Raw genomic sequence first — 21,153 nt, forward strand, 5'->3', positions numbered from 1 at the left:
TTAGCTAGCTGTTATGTTACAAAGCTTTAATCCTGATCATTTTGATGATTACTTTGTGGAATTATCTGTATCCTTACCAGTGACTTTACTGATAATCAGAATAGATTTCTTAGTGTTGATCAGTAGGATTCTTAGGGTAAATGTTCCGAGAAGTCAGAGAGAGACCTACAAACAATATAGATATATTACTGGCTAGTGGCACACTTAACGGCTGAGGTTTTGTCTATTTATCAATTTACTTTCCTGACTATTGTGCTAAACTCACAGTAAAGTTAGTAGCTGAGGAGGATGAGTACACAGACTCTGTAGGGGCACAGGGAGCTGGTCTTGCTGGGACGGCTGCTGACCTTTGATGTAGGAAATCCTTTTACTAACTTTGGTATGAAAAGTGCTCAGTTTATGTTTTTGCAATAAGTGTCTCAACTCACTCAAGAAATAGTCTTCTCCTTCCCCTTACCCCCTCTTTAGGAAACATGGCAGATGCTTTCTGGGGCTAAAGAATGTTGGGTTCCTATTATTAGGTCAATAGAGTAGCAGAACAGATTGAATGGTGATCCATAAGGGTTAGATTATCCCATGCACCTATATAGAAGGCTCTGATTCCTTTCTCTGTAATTGCTGGCATCATTGAAGTGGTGTCTTTGGGAATGGCCTGACTGTTAAGAGTAGTACTCCCAGACTGCCTCTCATTTCAAAGCCTTTCATTTACAGGTTTACAGATGCTTGGCAGGTGGTACTGCTCATATTGCTGAATTGTCACAGTGTCAGGTTGGTTAGAATATAGCCAAATGAGAGGGTAAGTTGAGCAGTGCTCATGTGATCCCACTTCAGCATGTTAACATTGTTCCCACAATCATATCCATGTTATAGATAAGAAAGTAGCTGCTCCAGTGCTGTCTTTTGTCTCTTGTTTACTTCATTCAGGTGGCATCTCTGTCATGTTCTTCTCCAGAAAGGAATTAATTTTGGGCCACCCAGCACCATAAATGCTTCAAACTTTACGCTTTTGCACAAGAAATAAATCCCTCTTGGAGAAAATTGTCTGGTTCACTTGTAGGTGCTGCCCCCTCTGCTCTAGTTCTGTTTGGAGCTGCCGTACCCAGGTGTCCTCCTCACTGACTTGGTAGAGAAATTATTGTTCTTCCAGTACTGACTCTTAATACTGTCTTCTCTTTAGTTTTGAGATGTTGAAGGTTAAATAAATTTGAGTAAATGAGCAACCTTTTAAAATCACCTGCTAAGGAAAGGTCAGCAACTCCCTCTGGGGCCTTGGATGTGTCACTTGCATAATCTGTGCCTTAGTTTCCCCTTCTATAAGGAGTGTGTGCACATAGCAGAGATGTGTTGAAAGTTAATGAATGATGTCTCTATAACACTTTGAAGGTCTAAAGTATGATATAGTATGCAATATTATTAGGATTACATCTCAGCAAAACCTCTGTGGACACTTTATGTCAGGGGTTGGCAACCTTCGGCATGCGGCCCATCAGAGTAATCCACTGGCAGGCCGCAAGACATTTTGTGTACATTGACCGGCCGCAGGCATGGCCCCCTGCAGCTCCCATTGGCTGGGAACAGTGAACCGATGGGAGCTGCGGGGGGCCATGCCAGCGGATGGTCAACATAAACAAAATGTCTTGCAGCCTGCCAGTGGATTACTCTGATGGGCTGCATGCGAAGGTTGCCAACTCCTGCTTTATGTAGTAGCATTTAAAATGTTGCAAAATAAAAAGTAATATTTTAAACTGACTGATAATGCAAGCTTGGTTCTTCACTCATTGGGATCTGCAGACAATGTCTTGAAACTGTTGCTGTCTTTTCTTTCTTAACGTCCAAAGCATCTAAACACAGCCATGGATTGCAATATTTCTCAGAAAGTAGCTGTTTCTTTTCAGGGGTCACTGCACCTGTGTTAACAATTAACTAGCTTGACCCTCTGAAATTAGCAAACTTTTTGCACCATTTTTCTGTGGTGTGTGACTAAAGTATGTCCTTTTTGGAGGGTGTCATTAAGCTTTGTCACTATCTATTTCGGTGTGTTATATAGCAGTTTGCTTGGTGAAGAGAACTGTGCCTTATTTAACTAGTTACATTAACCCTTCTTTCCATTCTCTTATATATCAGAATTAGGAAATAGGCCCTTTCTGTGCTACACCAGTCTTTATTAGTAGTTGATTTCAGTAGTTTTCTGGGCCCTTTGTCAATGTTGCTAGATCCAGTAATGCATATCTTTTTGCGATCCGCTGATTTCTAGTGACTCAGTGAATTGTTGGTGTTCAGAAATGGCGATGTTCCTTATGTTGCACTGTTGCATCTCTGAATGAGAAACAAATGCCTAAATTTCTTTCCCTAGAATTGTGGTTTCATAATTTTTAAGATTAATATCCGTCGAGGGAGTCTTAATATTTTCTCCATAATAACTTCTCCAGGGACATAAAGTTTTACAGGTAGATGATGCAAAGTATTTTATTTAATGGTGTCTTATTTCTAAAGTCATTTGCTCATGCAAACTAACTCATTTTAAAGAGGGTAGCAGCTAAACTTCTGGCCTTGCAGAGCAGCGAGACTGTTGGCTATGGGGCTTTTGTGCTTTTGTATGAACTTGTGGTGTTCTGGCCTGAGTTCTTGGAGATAAGAGCTAGTATCTTGCACATCGATTTGCAGGAGGGATTTGCTCTTGAAAAGGAGAGAGAGAAGGATTGATCAGGCTCCTGTTCCTGGTGATCCATTAATAAAGGAATGTGGATTTGGTGTGTTGAGTACAGGGGAAGCAGGCAGGTTCCTAGGACATTCTCTGAAGTTGTCTTAAAGGAACACTGCTGAGTCCTGTGAGCCCTAAACTTAGATTCTGTCCAGAGGTCAACAGAACCTTACATGAGTAGAAGAGATTTTTAATTATTACTTTAATTAAGAGTGAAAGCTCTTTTTGCTTTCAGGGAGGTAGATTTTAACCCTCCACTGAAATGTTTGAAAGGCAGATACTGCAGCCTTGTGCTACCACGTGGAAGCTGCTGCCAGGAAGTGGAAGTGCCCAGTGTCCAAGCTGGATGAAGTGCAGAAAGCAAACTCCACAAAGGGAGTAACCTGTGGGCGTTTAGTAACAACCACACATGGATACAATGGTGGCCTATTTTGATTTAAGATACCTCAAAAAATATTCCTCTAGACACCTTGACAAATAATAGAAAATCAGAGTTACCTTTGCCCCCAAAGCGATGGTACTGTACACTAGATATTATTGCAGTCTGTTAGTATATTGGTGGTTGCCCCAAGGTCCTGATTGGCATGGGGGTCCCAGTGTGCCAAGTCTCTAAAGGCACCTGGGGATAGACAATGCCTGCCCTAAAGAGCTTGCAGTGGAATTTCTAGATGGCTAACTGAGTGAGAGAGTTGGGGACAATCTTGCTGACGTTGTTACAAAAAAATGAGTCTTCAGAGAAATACAAAAAACTTGTGTGTGTGTGTAAACTCATGATATTAAAAAAACCTCCAAAATCAAAAAATCTCAGATTCCCCTAATATTTCAGGCTGGTAGAAAGAAATATTTTCTTTCTATGTGTTAGGACAATGCATCCGACCATCACAATCTTCCCTTATATGGGATTATCTAGCATGCAGTCTAGCAATCGGACAGTATGCGGCTATTATTATTTATTTAATATTGATGTTGTGGTTGTGCCCGGAGGAACTGCTTTCAACTCTGCTCTTGGGTTTTAATGCTCAAGACAGGCACTTGATGGTCAGGTAGGAGAATGTTTCCCGAGGGCTATTCTGTGGCCTGCGATGTGCAGGAGGTCAGACTAGATGATCATAATGGTCCCTTCTGACCTTAAAGTCTATGATTCTATACAGCAGGTTTGTGAGCTCCCTGGGAAGTGAGTGAGAATTGGGGGTACTGTGCCTTTGGTAGGAGGCATACCTCACCTGTTGGGATTGAGCCCCAAAAGCTTCAAGGAGAGGTAGGCACTTGAATGACATTATTAGTTAATAGCATATAGGGATGTTCACCCCTTCACCACTGTAAGGCCCCTTTCCATGGAGGAAGTGAGGCAGTGCTTCAGCCAGAAACTGTTTCCTTACTGCTTGGGGAGTTGTATTCTCTAGGGGCAATAATACCTGGTTTGCAATGGGTGTAAACCCCACTGTGAAACCAGGAACAATGGGAGGAGCAAATCTGCCAACCGTTCTAAGCATGGAGGCAAGTGAGGGGTGAATTCAATAGCGTGTGTGGAGAAGGCTGCACGCCAATGGAGTTTGTTTTTAATCACAATGTGCTGTTTCTAAAAGTTGTGCAGAGAGGCCACTAGTTCCAGTTTATGTTCCTAGTGTGAGTACGTGCAACGTTCAGGTTGCACAGTGACAGTAAATAAAAGTCAAGACATGCCAACCGTAAGCATCTCACAGCGGCCTTATCCAGTCCCTGCTGCATGCAAATTGTATTTGCCAAAATTAGGGATCCTATAGCAACTGTAATATACTAAATATCAACAAAAATAAATTGAAGTACATAAAGAATGAGAGAGAAGAATGGCAGTCTGCCTTTCTCCCTAGCTTTGACTGCACAGTCTCATTGTTGCATTAACAGTTTTTAGCTTTTAATTTTCTTTTTTTTAATTCTGTGATGTTAAGATGTAACCCTCTCCAGCCAGTAGCTCACTGGGAGGGATGGACTCGGATGGGTCCAGAGGCTGGAACTCTCTCGGATGTCTGCCTTGAGACAGCTCTCAGCCAGGTTGGGATTACAGAACAGCAGCTTCTTGAGTCACTTTTGGGTGGCTGCATCCTTGCCATGGAAACGTCTTTTTCCAGATGGAAATGAGGAATGTGTGAGGGTATAGCAAATTTCCGAGACTCCCAAAGTCCTGAGAGTTTTGGAGCCCAGTTTGCTCAAGTTAAAAAACAACCAACCAACCCAGCCAATGATTCTTAGGACTGAGCCCTGACTGGGAAAGCTTCACCCCAAAGGAGAGTTGTTCTGAGTGTCCAAAATGGACATGTAATGGAATCTTCCATACTAGGAGCACTACCCAGCACAATGCAGACATCCCTGCTTATTCCAAAGGGTGCTAGACTCTCTTCCAGCAAAAGAGAAGAAAGTAGAGAGGGATAGTAGATTCTCAATCTGGAATGGACCATTAGATCATCTGTTCTGACCTCCTAGTTAAAAATGTGTGTCTTATTTCCAATCTGATAGATAAGTGAATGTGAGACAGCTGCCCTCGGATATGCTGTGAGGGGACATGGGGCAGGTGTGCTGGGACACCACTCTAGCTCAGGAGGAAACACTGTGACACAAACAGGGAGAGGGTGTGGGGGTGATTTGTTAAAGGGAAAAAAAACCCTAACTTTCTTGGAAATTTTGGGTGCCTTATTTTTGATGAGACACCTTGGATCACACTCTGAAGTGATGAGTGCTCCCAGCTATGGCTGAAGTTGATGGGAACCTCCCTGAATTTTAGACTCAAGGTGTCTCTAGTTGGGCACCCAAAACCAGTGGCTACTTTCAAGAATTTTGACCCATGTGTATTTATTAAAAACCTACATTTGTCGTGAGGATTTAGGAAGCAAATTGTCCTTTGTTGTATTAAACCTCTCTCTTTGCAAGCCATGGAGGAAACTGAAAAATTGGGGTTTGTCACTTACTGTCATTTACACAGGACATTCTGTGGTCTCTCCTCCACTTGCGTGTGCCCATTTGAGTGAATATACACAATGAGCTCACTTTTAATAACTATTTCTGGCATCATTATAACAATGTAACTGGTTCCAGGTGTGTTCCCCTTATTACATATTGACAGTTTTGCTCAAACAGGTAGTCTCTCTGAAATCAGAGTGAATTTCTTAAGTACAGCCACTAGGCACACACAAACCCACACAATGTACATTCCATCCCAAAATGAGGCCAGCACTAGGTTCTGGGTGAAGTTTTACCTGCCCAGAAGTCAGGAAATTCCAAGTGATGGTTCTTAGAAGAACTCTTAACTCTGCTCTTTGCACATATATAATAAGTCATTAAGGTTAACCCTATCTACAGAAATAAACATCAGTGCTTTGCTACTTATGAGGAGTTAGCACTTCTATTCCTATGGAAACCATAGCCTTGAGTTTCCTGGCTTTTGTGCATATAAACACCTGAAACATAACGCTGAATTAACATGGGTTTTAAATTTAATGTTCTTGTTTTTTTACAAAATAAAATAGTGATTAAATGCATTGTGTGTATTTGTTAAAGATCTGAGAAGAGAGAAGAATGGAGTTCTGAGATTCCCAGGTTACTGTCTGGATCCGATACTCAGTTCTTGCTTAAGCCAGGAAGGAAAATACGTTATCTGTGTGTACAGTGTGCTGCTCTTTTTTAGTTTATCTTTTAAAGGTTTGGAAAACCTACTTTTCTTATTGATCTGTCTTGGTTCCTGTGTGGTGCCCTTCATGGGGGGGGGGGGTGTTTGAGCACTTCCCAGAATACATGTATGAGCACATGAAGCCATATATGTTTCACTCTCCTTGCTCCAGCCAGTCAGGCCTGGTACTGTTTGTTCTTGGTGTGGTGTTATTGTGGGCAGGCTGACGGGAGCAGCGCTTGCAGTTAGCTGTGAAGACGCTGAGGTTTGTGGTCACCCTGATCTTTCGATAGACAGTTACTCTCTTGATGACTGGCCCACGAATCTGTATTTCCTACACACATACAAGCCTAGTTCTTGAGGGCAATGGTTACCTTGCTTCACTGGAATGTAGCTGGCTTGGCCACTCTTGGAGTTAGCTTGGGCCAGTCCCATAAAGTGTTTGGGAGATGAGGACTGAGCTCTTGAATTTGCCCTGGTATCCCACAGGAAGCCAGCATATAAAGTGGCTTTCTGCTGCCTGTGGTGCTGTGCGGATGGCTGCATGTTTAATTAAATGTAGCTTTTTCAAGGATGGTGGTTTCATACCCAGGTGTAACAGATTACAGTAATGAGTCCTGCAGGCTCTGAGTGCTATGCCTAAGTCTGACAGGAGGGAGGGTGCAGTGCTCTGGGCAGCTATCTCTGGAATGGGAGTTCTGTGGCTGTGCGTCCAGTTGCTTTATGAAATGCAGGCAGACACTGGGGCCACAAGCTCCCCTGCTGAGCTGAGGGTGATGTTAGAGAGGTGCTAAGCTCTTAGTGCTTCACTCTCCCCACCAGCCTCTCCTTGATTTTCCTGGTTTCAGCTGCCGCTCTTCATCCAGTCACTGCTCATGGAAACAGTGCTACTTGTGCCTGATATGAAGGAGGGTGGACATCCATGCTGTCCTGATGTCCCCAGTGACTTCAAGTAAATGAGAGCCACGTGGGGGAGAGGGTGGATCCCAGTGAGATGAGGGCTGGGGTAACGGAGCAACAGGTGACCATCTTGACTGGGTGAGGCCTGAGGGGAGCCGTGGAAGCCATCTTGGTGCGATCCTGCTAAGCCTGTCCCATCTCTGAGTGGGATGTGCCGAAGACTTGTGGTTGAGATGCTGGGCAAAGAGATCTGGGCAAGTCACTGTACCTCTCTAGGTGTCATTCCCCATTTGTAAAATGGGGATGACTTGTCTGCTCCATCCCCCCAGGGCTGTGGGGAGGGGGGATGCCATGGTGATGGGAACCACAGAGCATCTAAATAGAGGTTGTCAGTGACTAGTGCTGCTTGCCTGCTCCTCTTGCACTGATTAGCAGGAGCTGGTCAGATGGTTGTCTATTCACTTCTGTGAGCCTGTGGACTGGCTGCAGGTGTCTCTAATGATCAGCATTCTAGGTGGTAACTGGCATTACCTGTTTCTGCCACGTACGCTTTGGATTGGGGAGGTGAGATGTTGGGGTGAGTTGTGGGGTTCCCCATGGATCCAAAGCATGGCCAATGTGCTGTGCACCTCTTAGCTGCCAGGAGGGGCACAACAATGCTCCAGCAGAGAGGAATGTGAGGGCATAATGCTTCCTGTTGAGGGTTTCAGGGCTTGCAATGGGCTAGGTTCTGTTGGAAAGGGGATTCTGTAAAAATGGCCTCCTGGGGCTCCATGTTTATCATCCCTTCATCACTAGCTGCAGATCATATGTGCTCGGTTTTATGATTGAAAAGATGTACACACCACTGGTTCTGCATACTTCCCCAATCTGGGCTCGCTCTTTCTCCAGCAATGAAAGTACTGCAGTCTGCCTTTGTGACACCTGTGCATTCCCATTAGCCTTCCCTGGGTTTATACAGGTCTTACCAATTGGAACTTAGGCATCTTCAAGAAAATTGGTTGCCAGGGAATCTAGCTGCCTCTTCTGGAGCAGCGTTGTTGGCTCTGCAGGTCTGACAGGAGTTAAAAGCAGTACAAGTTTGCTTTAATAAAGTCATTTGACTTTGATGCACATTGGGGCAGGTCTAGAGTAAGAAGGGGCTGCTTCTCAGTAACCGCTCTTCAGAACATTTTATTTTATCTCTTCAAAGGTTTGAAGTGCTATGATAGGTGCATATCCAGAGCTCTTGGTGTGTAGCCTGTGCATTACACATTACAACCTAAACATACGCACAGGCCTGCCCATGAATGTGCGCCTCTCACCCACACCTTCCTCAACAGCCTGAACAAGCTTTACAGAGTGCTTGGAAGGATGAGAAAATGAGGGGAGTGAGGGGAGGTTCCAAAATGAAGGATTCCTGCCATCCAGACAGCAACCTGCTAGCAGTACCCTCTGTTTGGTAATGAGGGACACCAGCTCAAGTGACTCTTAAAACATGCTAGAATACATGACACACATAGGCATGAGGACAGTTGCCACAGAGCATTTCCTCGCAGCGTTTCCGGCTGGAGGGATTCTCTCCCAGTGGTTCCAGGATGTTCCAATGCTTTTAGGATGAGAATAATGAGAACTGTCTTCCCAAAGAGTAACTTCAAAAATCAGTTCAGAGCCCCTGGAAATGTGGGCTTGGCCAGGAAGTGCCTTGCCAGCGATATGGTGGGGTCCCTAGCAGGTCCACAGGGTGAAGGATTATATGGTAGGATAACATTAATGCCCGAGGGGTGGAAACATCACTTCTAAGGGGCTGCAATGGCTGCAGCTGGAGATGGGAACCATTGCTCCGTGAAGGGCACTTGTTAAACCCAGGGGACAATAGATTTTGCTTCAATGTTCTCAACTGCCCATGTTTCTATAGAGCCTCAGGGGCAGGCTGAGGTGCTAGGCACAGAGCAGCTGCTGCCATCTTGGATTAATCCTTCTGTGCTAGCTTTTCTTCGTCTCATGGTTTTGTTTTTTTTCTCTAGTACAAGGGAGGCTAAAAAGCATCGGAGAGTCAGGGAGCCCCTCAAATGTGGCACAGACTGTGGTACATCTATGTAAGATTGACTATTTCAAATCCTGGGTCTCTGCAGTGGTTGCCTGCCCGTTTTCTGCCTGCTCCTCTGCTGTCACATGGACAGTATGCCTGGTAATGAATGTCATCAGGCTGTGTGGTGTCTGTAAGCCACACCCCCAGTAGGGGGAAGCATGAAGAGCACCGCCAGAGCAGGCTCCTGGGGAAAAGCTACCCGAGTTGGACAAAGCACCTCCCTGAGTGCAGGAGACTTCTCACTTCCAGAGAGAACGAAGTGGGCTCCCTGTCCTGGGAGCCAGGTGTGCAGGCAGATGCAGAGGGGGTGGGGCCATAGTGCTGCTGCCACCTGTCTCCTTATTTGGCTAGTGCCATGGCAGGTGTCCTTGTGTTCCTGGCATCGTCATAACTTGTTCTGCCTCCTCTACCCCCCAGATCCCTGCATGTGAGTTCTGCATGTAATTCTGCTCACGGCTGAAATTTAATGTCCAGGCTATAATCTAGGCCCCTGGGAACAGGAGCTTACAGTGGCAGCATTGACCCAGCCTTGCATAAAGTGCCCTCACTTCTGAAGGCTGCTTTAACATGGCTTATAAATAACAATTCAAAATGCACAGTACACATTCTGCAGACAACATACTGTGTGTGCAAAGTACATTGCCCCGTCCTAAGAGCATGCAGCATAGAGCCCAGAGAGGTACAGGGATGGAGAATGGAGCGAGTGGTCTTAGAAAGAATTCCTCCTGCAGTTCCACTGTGCGAGTCTCTGGTGTGAGTGCCCTGGCATGTAGTGCACTCCACAAAAACAGAGCAAGGCTTGTACTTACTATGCTGTCTGTACTGCAGTGACACATCAGAGAGCAGGGTTCCTATTTTGCTAGGCGCTGTGTAAGATGGTCTCTGCCCTGCAGAGCTTACAGTCTGAAAACCAGCTAAATGGCCTTAATGTAGACCAATTTAAAGGCTGTCTGCCATGATGAGCTTGTGCAACCTGGTAAATATTTACTAGAGGAAAATCTGGTCAGTAAAATATGAAATATCTGTTTCTGTGGTTCACTTGTTAGGGGTAAGGTCATCCCTATCAAGATCTCCCAGCAGGGGTTGCACTCTGCTGCAGTGTCAGAGACAGGCAGGATACTGATGTCTATAGCCAAGAATCTCAATGCATGCTAGAAACATTAGTTCAATTCCTCAGCCTCCCATGAGGTAAGGTATTTTTGTTATCCCCATTTTACAGATGAGGGAATTGAGGCACAGAGGGTACTTTGTTGAGTCAGTTATTGTGGAAACTGGGTGCTGAGTGCAGCCACATGAGAATTTTCTCCTTTCTGGTATCTGACAGTCGCTGTACTGAGTGGATGACAGGACCTGGGAGGAGAGGGCCAACATTTTTCAAAAGTGGCCTGTGATTTTTAGGTGTCCTAGTCTGTGGGTGCTCAACTTGGGACATTAATGCTTGTTTTTTTTGTTTTTTTTTTTTCAGAGGTGCTGAGCCCTTGACTAATAACCTTCAGGGGAGCTGCAGGTGCTCAGCACCTCTGGAAAGCCTGTGTCTCAAGTGGAAAACTTTGGTCTAAGTAACTTACTTAAGACCACACACTGAATTCGTGGTGGAGATGGAAATAGAAGTCAAGACACCTAAGTCAGCTCCCTGCTTCAGCAGGAGTGTGGCATTGTTGTCCAAGCTCTCAGGTTAAGGCTCAGGGCTGTGCATCAGGCCAGCAGAAATGCAATCTTTTTCCTTTCAGACAACAACAAAATGTTGTTGTCACTTTCTTTTGTGATAAAGCTGCATCAAAAGTAGCTGAAGTTTGAAGGTTGAATCGTGGCTATAATTGTCCCTCCATAGGGTGTGGAGCCTTTGTGGAGTGTGAGGAAAATGGATTTAAGTAATAGTAATTTGAAGTAATATTCAATTGAAACTAGTAATACCGCACATGCTCAGTAAACCATCTTGAGTATGTCTGCATTGCAACAAAAAAACCTGTGGCACCGGGTGTCAGATCCTGGGTCAAATGACTCAGGTTTTGGTTTATGGGACTAAAATTTGCAGTATAGATGTTCCGGCTTTGACTGGACCCTGGGCTCCAGCCTGAATCCGAATGCCTACACTGCAATTTTTAGACCCGTGGCCTAAGCCCTGCAAGGCAGAGTCAGCTGACCTGGCCAGACAAGGCTGTGCTGTGGGTCTTATTGCAGTGTAGACGTTACCTTGTGGTTCTGTTCTGAAAAGTGACAACATGGCACTGTCGGGCTCCACATTCTTTATGACTGGTCTGCGATCCAAGCTGAGTACTGTCCTGCTTGTGCACCATTGCCAGTAATAAAGGTTCTCTGAGCGGAATGACACTGTTGGTGACACCTGGGCAAGGCCTTCAGTGGGGTTGTGCTGGTGGCCTAGAGGTTGGAGTTCATTTAACATTTCCCACGATGCATGAGCTGGAAAGTCTCTAGAGCTGTTGATGCTGCAGGGATGACAGCAGTGAAAAGCAACATAAAATTATTTATTGGGTAGCCAGCATTGTAGCTCTGCCCCAGTATATCCAGGCAGCAGATCTGTGCAGTAAGGTGTTTGTTTTTACAGACTCCTCAGAATGGAAAGGCAATTCAAACCTGGGAAGTTGTGCTTTGTGGGAGACTGCATGTGTGTGCATGCATGGGTATCCTGGCAAGAGTGCTGTCACCCTACACAGCTTGCCTTGAGTCTGCTTCCGAACCTAGCCCCTCCCAACCCTTTGTGCTTTATGAGAGCATTAGTGCCCATGCTGAATCTGGCTTCTGGCTCAGAAGCCCCTGAGCCTGGGAGCAGTGTTCCCTGTTAACAAAATTTATTCCGCGCATGTATGTAAAAAATTATGTGCATCAATATGGAGGTGATGTGTGGTGGGGGTGGGGCCGAGGGGTTCGGAGTGTGGGAGCGAGCTCAGGGCTTGGGCAGAGGGTTGGGGTTTGGGCTTTGGGGTGGGGCTGGGGATGAGGGGTGTGGGGTGTAGGCTGCACTAGAGCTGTAGTGGAGAGAGAGGACTCCCCACCCACCCCTCAGCCCCCTCTTACCACAGCAGCTCACGGTGCCTCTCCCCGGCCATGGCAAATCTGGCAGGGTCGGGGCAGGGGCTCCCCTCTCCTGCGGCTGCGCAACTTACAGGGAACTTAGCTTGGAAGGGCTCTTCCTTCTCCATGTCTGCAGCACCTGCCCCCTGCTGGCATTGGGAGGCCTCTGGGCTCTCTGGGACACAAGCCCCAGGTGTTCAAAGCAGCTGGTTGGGTTGTGGATTCCCAGGACAATGAGGAGAAGGTGGAAAATAGGGTCCAGGCTTGTCTTTGGCTGTCTTATCCTGGCAGGTGAGCTGGTCGTTCTCTGGCTCCCTATCTGAGGAGCTCCAATTTCACTTCCACCATCTCCTAGCACATTCCACAGCCCTGCTTCCTTCATGGAGGTCCTGCGTGGTCCTATAAATGCTGTGCCAGGGCATGTGTTAATGGCATGGTCACAGAAGTGGGTGTTCCCAAGATGTTCTGCCCTCCCACTGCATGCAGGAAGTTTCTATCTTTGCAAGAGTCAGCTGCAATTAAAAAAAAAAAAATTAAAGGTAGGAAATGAGATGCTAAAATCACCCATATCCAGGAATGTGGACTTACTGTCTGCAGAGGGTACATGCGCTTCTCTTCTGCTCCCCCAAGGAAAGCTCTGCAAGGTTCATCCTGAGTGCAGCTGTGGCCTTCCCTCCCACTTAGAGGCAGTGTGGATTGGGGGGCAGCAGCCTGTAACCAGGGCCGGCTCCAGGAACCAACGGAGGTGGCACATGCCTGGGGTGGCACATGCCTGGGGTGGCACATGCCTGGGGTGGCACATGCCTGGGGTGGCACATGCCTGGGGTGGCACATGCCTGGGGTGGCATTCCATTCATTCTTGGGGCAGCACAGTCTGAGCAGCTTTTTCGCTTGGGGCAGCAAAAATAGTAGAGCCGGCCCTGCCTGTAACCCTGCAGATCCAGGACGTCTCTGTCAATGGCCTGTCTCTGAGCACTGCCCTCTGTCTGGGAGCAACGTGCACTATCAAGTGTTGGATCTAGCTCAGTGATTCTGAAACTTTCTGTATTGGCCCCTTTCATGCAGCAAGCATCTCCCCCCCTTTAAAATTAAAAATAGGGGGAGGAGTAATTTAATTTAATTTTAACAGGGGCTTGGGCCCGTCAGCCCCATGCATGGCCAGGCTCCAGCCTGTCGGCCCCATGGGGCTTATAGCTTGTGACCCCCTGAGGGGTCATGACCCCCAGTTTGAGAACCCCTGGCTCCTAGAGGACTTGCTCAGTGGAAACCTCAGGGTTTCAAGGAGAGTAAGATGTGGGATTGATGGCTCCTCCCACCTTGCTGCAGAGGGCTGGGTGGGCTCCCAGAGAGGGAGGAGCAGATTTAACAGCCACTTTCCCCCACCCCTGTCACCAGTTACACATGCTTAGACTCCTCCCTGCCTGTTGTGCTGGAGGAGAGGCACGCCTCCCCTGTGTGTTTTCTGCCAACTTTTCATGGACTACGTTCAATGTAACGTTGTTCAGAAACAGAGCATATCAGAATTTGGTTGCTGAGAACATGAAGGGTTCACTCAGCCTGTCTATGTGGTGACATAGATGAACTCCCACAATGGAATGCATTCATACTTAGGGAGGAGAGCAGTCGGAGAAAATGCTACATCTGTGAACATGGCTGTGCTAATGCTGCAACAGAAAATGAATTTGTGGTGCCTCCTGACATTTGGGTGCTAGATTGCTCCTCTGGGACTTCATTTCATTGGTACCATCATGGAGAGATGTGGGTGCAGGCACACCTGCTGTAACTCTGCATTGGGAGAAGGTGGGCATTTTTATGAGCATGCACCGAATGGTGATTTCAGACAATCGTAATTTCATGATCCTGTAGCTGCTGATTGCTTCCCCTCTGACTTCTCACAAAGAAACTGCCATATGCTAGGCAGTTCTCACGTAGAAGGACTGAGATGGTGGCCTGTGGACCTCTGGGTCAAGCCTCCTCAGAGGTTCAGGGATATCTGCCATCACTTGCTGCTGGAGCCTGCCTGCTGGTGTTCTTGCCACCGTGCCATCCAGGCCTGCTTGGAATAGGTGGCTCAAAGCTGCAGTGCCCCAGCTGCAGGGCAGGGGCTGCGGTTGGCTGTCTCTCACCTGCCAGCTCCCTTTTACTGTCAGCACAGCTGCTGGGCTGCATAGAGCTGCTTTTTCAGTTTTCTCTTGCTGCTGCTGAGGATTAAAATCCACACCGGATTAAACTGTCTGGGACCCACAAGCCATTGTCTGGAGCCTGATTCTTGGCCAGCTGATTTAAAGACACTAGAGTTAGGTTCGGTTGAAGGAGAAACCTATGACATACATGGCTGCTCCCCACCACAAGGGCAGTTGAGTAGGAGATGCTGAGAATGGGCGAGGGGAGAGAGATGTAGCTGGTACTAAGCTAGGATACAGGTGGTGTGTGTGTTGCGGGGGGCAATGTTTGTGTTGGTGCAGTGTTACCATGGCCGAGGGCTCACTGTAACACAGGAGAAGAGCAGCGATTCCTTCCAAAACCCTGCTGTCATTCCCACCTCTCAGTTTGGTGACTAGCAGTGGTGTCCATCCCTGCCCTGGGAGATGCCGTGAGGTCCCCTCAGCCTGGGAAGTGCAGCAACGCAGGGCCCAAGAAGTGAACAATGGGGGATGAAGACTTTCAGGGCTGTTGCAGGACAATGTTTGCTTTCATTTGAGTAGCTTCTTAACCAAATAATAGAACTTAATTTACAGCAAGTCTACAGATCAGCTTTCTTGTCTGTTCTCAGGGTGAGGTACACTGTCTATGTCCCTTCTCCAGCTGTCAGATTATCCAGTAGGCTTGGTACTCATTGCTGCGTGCCTTATTGTGTGAAGACATAGGTCTAGCTCTCCTCCTTGTTTGGTGGTTTTCCTTTCCCTTGAGCTGAGATGTCCTGCTCAGACTCCTGGCTCCAAATTGCAGTGTTCACTGTGAGGTGAGGAGGGTTCCCAGGAAGGTTTATGTTTTGTAAGGTGTCGAATGTCCTGTGTTCTACAGGGTTTGCAGTCACCAAATTGAGAGGGGAATGTGTGGTTATTTCTTGCCTGTCCGTTGTGAGTACTGTTTCTCATCTGCATTATGCCATGCTGCTGCTTCCTTTCCCAGCAGATGCTGGTTGAGAGCTGGGTCCCAGGGATGATGTCAGTGTTGCTGCATGGATTGGCCAGCAGGGGACAGTGCATGGTGTAGCCAGGATCCTGTTTTTCTCAAACGACCTGGAATGCCAAGTCTGAATGCTCAGCCGCAGGCAGTGCTGTTAAGTATCTCCAGATTTAAGATCAGAATATTTTAGGAGACGACAACAACCCTGAAGCATTAAATGTCATTTCCCCATTTCTGTGCGCTTGCACAGCACTCTGAGGGAGCCCGGCCCAGGCTGTGCTCATGGAGCTCCGCGGGGCATTTGCTCCCCAGCAAAGGGATCCCTCTGCTTCTGAACTCAGACTCCTCCTTTGCCAGTCAATTGGGTTGCTCAAAACACATGCTGCAGTTCCCCACCCCCATCCCTGGTATAATATTGGCTGGTCCAGTGGACTTATTCCTACCAGGTTTCTGCTGGTGGCATTGATCCAGGAAGCAGAGAATATGCACTGTTAGAGCAGCTGCTGGGATGAAGAGGCCAGCAATGAAAAGAGGAGCGCTCGGCTCACTGAGAAGCTAAAGTACAGGCCTACAACTCCCAGGAATTGGGGATGTGGAGGGGGGTGTGTGTGTGTGTGTGCGTGCATCTGCCCCCAAGAGGTTCTATCTCCACATCCTGCTCATTGGAGAGGGAGATTCTTCTGCCTTGACCTTGTAGTGAGGTTACAGGCTCTCAGCCCTCTGCCTAGCAATGCTGCCCCTTCCTTTCACTGAACTGCTGGATTAATTTTCACTTGGAAAAATTGCACCCAAATAATCCCATCCGCTTCTCCACCCAAATTTAGGAATGAAGCAGGGTCTGGAGGAGGGGACTGCAGAGCCCTGGGATGGGAATTCAAGTCTTTGCTCCAGATTGACCCTTTCCAGGGAGTATGGGCCCCCTTTGATTCCTCAGGCAGTGAAATGGGAATGCAGTGGGGCTACTTCTCTGCTGCACAAGGCTGGAGTTTTAGTGTGGATTTCCACAGTGAATGCACTGAGCAGCTGCAGATACATAAACAAATTCTGCTGCAGAAAGAAACTGTGGGGAGAGGCGGGTTCTGCTGCTGCCAGGGATGCATAAATGGACAGCCTGCAAACGGAGTAACTCCTAATGGTGAACAGATGCCTCTGCCAGGTGCCTGGGAGGAGGGAGCCCCCATAATACAGCAGCCTGTAGAATGACGAGTATGCAGTAGCGCAGTGGTTCTCAAACTGGGGGTTGGGACCCCAAAATGGGTTGTGATCCTGTTTTAATGGGGTCACTGGGGCTGGCTTAGACTTGTTGGGACCTGGGGCCCAAGCCCCACTGTCCAGCGCTGAAGCTAAAGCCCGAGCCAACTGCGTGGGGCCAAAGCCCAATGGCTTCAGTCCTGGGCAGTGGGGCTCAGGTTACAGACCCCCTGCCTGGGGCTTCAGCCCTTGGGTTTTGGCTTTGCCCCTTCTTTTCCCCCTGTTCCTCCTGGGGCAGCAGGGCTCAGGCTTTGGCCCCTCCCACTCGGACAGCAGGGCTTGAGCAAGCTCAGTCCCCCCTCCTGGGGTCATGGAGTAGTTTTTGTTGTCAGAAGGTGATTGTGGTGCAGTGAAGTTTGAGAAACCCTGCAGTAGTGTAACGGCTGTGGGGGGCATTGCCTCCCCTTAAGGAGAGGCGTTGCTGGGCCCTGCTGCCCTCCTGGAGCAGCATGCTGATGTGCTGCATTGGTTAGATGGGGAGGAGTGAGGGAGGGAAATAGCCATCCATCTTAGCTGTGCCCCATTGCTATTTACAGACACTGAGCTATCTCCTCTAATGCATCTTCCTTAGCAGAGTCCCTCTCACCACTCAAACCACAGGAATGTGGTTTTTTTTTTTGAGTTCCTCCCACTGGATTGCGCCAGAGGTACCCTGGCTTCAAGCTGCAGTGGCTTTGCTGGCTGAGACGTGTCCAGCTGAGCAGCCCTGCCTGGGAACAAGAGCTGATAAGGTAGCAGGAACAAAACAGCCCAGGAGGCTGTGTGGGCCTTTCCTTTTGTTGTTCAGTGAATCAAAGAGGGTCTTGGAGAAGCCAAGCAGACTGACGAGGCAGGTACCCAGGGCCCATTGCATGTCCGCTAACACCTGGTCTATGCCAGCAGCTCTTGCTGACAGCCTTGCCAGACATGTGTGTTAGGTACAGATGGCAGTTCTTTATTATCTATGTTGTATTTGTGCCTAGGGCCCAGCCCCATTGTGTTTGGTTGCAGTTAGCCTTTCTAACTGACATCTCTGACAGAACAGCTGCCATGGCATGGAGCAGTCGATGGCAGTGGGAGCATCCCCCCCGATGGGTAGGTATTAGCGGTCTAGGAATCTCTCTGTGTTTCCCTACATGTACACTATTCTGTCACATGGGATCCAGCACAAAGCTCTGCTGATCTCTTCCCCCCCCCCCCTGCGCAAACTGTGACCTGTAGCTCCTGATGTCCCAGAGCTGGGCCCCACTGACATTACTGATTCTTAGCTGCACTCCCTGCAATTCCTGCCCTGGACCCATCCTTGAAGCAGACCACAACTGAGATGCTTCGTCCCTCACCTCACTTCCAATTACACTTATCTCCTGTATTCACTTGCTTTGTATGGGTCCAATCCCCTGCTGTCTCCTTAGATTGGGGTGAGGATCCTGGCACGCTTTGGGGTGCTATACAATGGGCACTGAAGAGTCTGGTTGAATCAGGTTTCCCAGCCCATATAATGGGGCGTCCTGAGGGCGCCAGTCCTGTGTTCCTGGTCAGTGTGGAGATAAGAGGTGCTGTTTCTCTGCCATGGCTTAGTGTAACAGCTCTGGCAGTTTCTAGGATGCTGCTGGGATGGAGAGGGGCCCAACAAAGACACTGATGTGAACATCTCCCTTGTGTAGAAGTCCTGAAACATTCATCCTGTGACCATCCACAACCAAGGTGGTGACAGCATAGGTCAGCCTGCACTCCATGTTTGTTTGTTCTCAGGGTTGGTGTTCTGGTTATGCACGACTGACAGCCCAGGTCCCATGCTGTCTCACAGTGGGCATGGTACTGAGCTTTGCTGTGACTGGGGGAGATAGCACCCACTGCCCCTGGGGTGGGGATGGCCGGAGCTATATGGGGTTTGGTTTAAGATCTGCTATCTCTTCGACTGCCAGGGTTAGAAATGATGCCTGTTCACTTGGGGGGACCCACATACCTCACTAGGGGGGACGAAGGGAAGGGATTAATGTCTTACAGGGAGGGCCAGGCTAGGAGCTGGCCAGGTTGAAGAGCAGCAAGGTGAGTGATTAAACAGGAAGGGAGTGGTTTGGAGCTCTGGGGGAAGGGACTCTTTCTCTGCTCCACCAGCCCAGGGAGCCTGCCGCAGCCAACCTGGCAGTGGCCTGAGGAGTATGCGCTGCTTGAAGAGGCTCCTATTTGAGGTTGATTTTCTCTCCTGTGTATATGTGGACTGATCAGAGCCTGTGGGTACTCAATGCAGACTCAGCTCCTCAGTCCCTTGGGCTCCTGCTGTCTAGAAACAGGCCAAAGGCTTAAATTGTCCTTCGCAGCTCCTGGCCTGCATTCACAGGGGCCATAAGCACAATTACAGACTGTACACCGGGCAGAGCAGGATGCTTTCAGCATCCCAAGCGTCTTAGGCTAGTTGCAGCACACCACTCTGCCAGCCCACCTCCGTTCTGACCTGCAGCTCCCTCGGCTATTTCAGTGCTGGGTCTCTCCTGCGTGGACACTGCTCACAGTACTCTGTTGTGTGGAGGGTCTGTTGCTACAAAATAAACTCTTCATTTCACACAAGCAATTCAGGTATGAAATGAGACTTCACTCTTTAACTCCAGCTCTTTCTGGAGTGCGAGCCAAGAGACAGCTCTTTCAAAATCAGTACCCCCATGACCTTTTTTTGTACAGTCCTTGTCCCTTCTTTATCTGCCCCTCTTGTCTGTGGAGTCTAACCCCCCTCTTTGGGGCTTGAACTAGGTCTGCTGAGTGCCTCTGAAATGCTGTGCACATCTATGTTGCTATGCCTTTACAAAATCACTTCTCTGGGGTGGAAGCTGCAGGAGGCACTTTGGAGGGGGAGGGGGTGCACAGTGTCATGACTCAGTGGGACTTTGGTTAGCACTCTTTGTCAGGAAGAAATGCCATATGATCTTTAGTGGCACTCTGAAGCTACTGTGGTGTTGCCAGCATTAGTGTATCAACTCTTCTCCTGTGTCTGGACAGGGGAGGACCTCCTACCCATCTAGCTGTGATGTCTTGGGAACATAGCAGTAGACAGACTGGCACAGACCCAGGTCCGTCTACCCCAGGGGTTCTCAAACTGGGGGTCAGGACCCCTTGGGGTCACGAGGTTATTACATGGGGGGTCATGAGCTGTCAGCCTCCATCCCAAACCCTGCTTTGCTTCCAGCATTAATAATGGTGTTAAATATGTAAAAAAGTGTTTTTAATCAATAAGGAGGGGTCGCACTCAGAGGCTTGCCATGTTAAAGGGGTCATCAGTACAAAAGTTTGAGATACACTGGTCTAGCCAGTGTCCTGTGTCTGACAGTGGCTCAGTGCCAGATGCTGCAGAGGAAAGTGTAGGAATCCCACAATGAGAAATCTGTCCCCATGTTAGGGCTCACCCTGATCTCTCAGAGACAGAGATTAGCATAAGCTTTGAAGTAAGGGCCCTCAGCCATGTCTGTAGAGCTACAGTTGGGGCTCTTCATTTTTCTTAGTCACTTGCATTGACCCATGGGGTTTGCTAGCTGTAGTTTCCATTTCGCCAGACATTTTTTTTTTTTCCCCTTGAAAAGACAAGCCAGCTGTCTCTCCCAAAGAACACAAAATGACAGTGTGGGATCCTACACTAACTAATGAGGGTGCTCATCTTAAGGCTTGAACCCATTCTGCCCCCCCGCATGCTGAATAAGGAGCATTCTTGGTCACATGCTATCAACTACTGCAGGCAGTAAGCTGTTCTAAAAAGCTTGTAGCCCTCATGGTGTGAATAAAACCTTTCCAGTTCTGAATGGAACGTAGCTGAGGCAGGCTCTATCTGAGTCTACACGCAGCTCACCCCAGTACCTATGCTGCTGCTGCTCAGAGCTTGGCCAAGCAGCTGCAGAATAAAGACTCACTGGAGTCTTGTCAGTTATTACTGCCTGGTCTGTTTCACTCTGTGGTTGCCTGGGAAAGTTCTGAGCAGTGACTGAGACAGGCCATGGAGCTCTTCGCTGGGGCCCAGGACTCCAGCACTTCCAAAGCAGCCAGAAGGTTGAAGGTGGGGTAGAGCAGTGAGAATGCACGCCCTTAGCACAATAGTTAGGGAAATGGAAGAGCGAAACAAATGCAAGAGATGATAGGTTACAGATTAAAAAGATGGATTAAATAGAAAGTTGGCTGACGATGTTGCAGTTTAATACAGCACATAATAAAGTGGATGCAATTGTTTTATTCCAGGGGTGCTTATGCTTTTCCATATGAGGTTCCCCTATAAAAAAGAATAAATGCAAAAAAGACTAATTTATTGCAGCAGGAATGGGATTGGCCAGTATTGTGCATGAACTGCTCTTGGTTTTGAGCTCCCTGCTTGGAATGTACCAAGTGAGGTTCTCCCCACATTGATTTCCAGACCCAAACATAGTATGTAGGAGCTGTGTGTACAATATGCTTGCATTTCTGCAAGACTGC

At 48.0% G+C, this 21,153-nt stretch overlaps 1 protein-coding gene across 21 annotated transcripts in view; it reads left to right on the forward strand.

Annotated features, from left to right (window-relative positions):
- CHD6 (chromodomain helicase DNA binding protein 6) overlaps nt 1-21,153 on the forward strand; it is a 213,146-nt gene that overhangs the window by 1,521 nt on the left and 190,472 nt on the right. For 13 of the 21 annotated variants that reach the window (XM_039499171.1, XM_039499176.1, XM_039499172.1 and 10 more), the window contains exon 1: nt 17,745-17,799. The exons of the other annotated variants lie outside the window; for them this stretch is intronic. In XM_039499171.1, coding sequence (XP_039355105.1) covers nt 17,760-17,799 — 40 coding nt within the window. In that variant the 5' untranslated portion in view covers nt 17,745-17,759. Of the gene's footprint in view, nt 1-17,744; nt 17,800-21,153 lie in introns of those variants that run through there. 21 annotated transcript variants of the gene reach the window in all.

This window comes from Mauremys reevesii, linkage group 13, assembly GCF_016161935.1.
Source record: "Mauremys reevesii isolate NIE-2019 linkage group 13, ASM1616193v1, whole genome shotgun sequence".
In the NCBI taxonomy this organism is placed as follows: domain Eukaryota; kingdom Metazoa; phylum Chordata; order Testudines; family Geoemydidae; genus Mauremys; species Mauremys reevesii.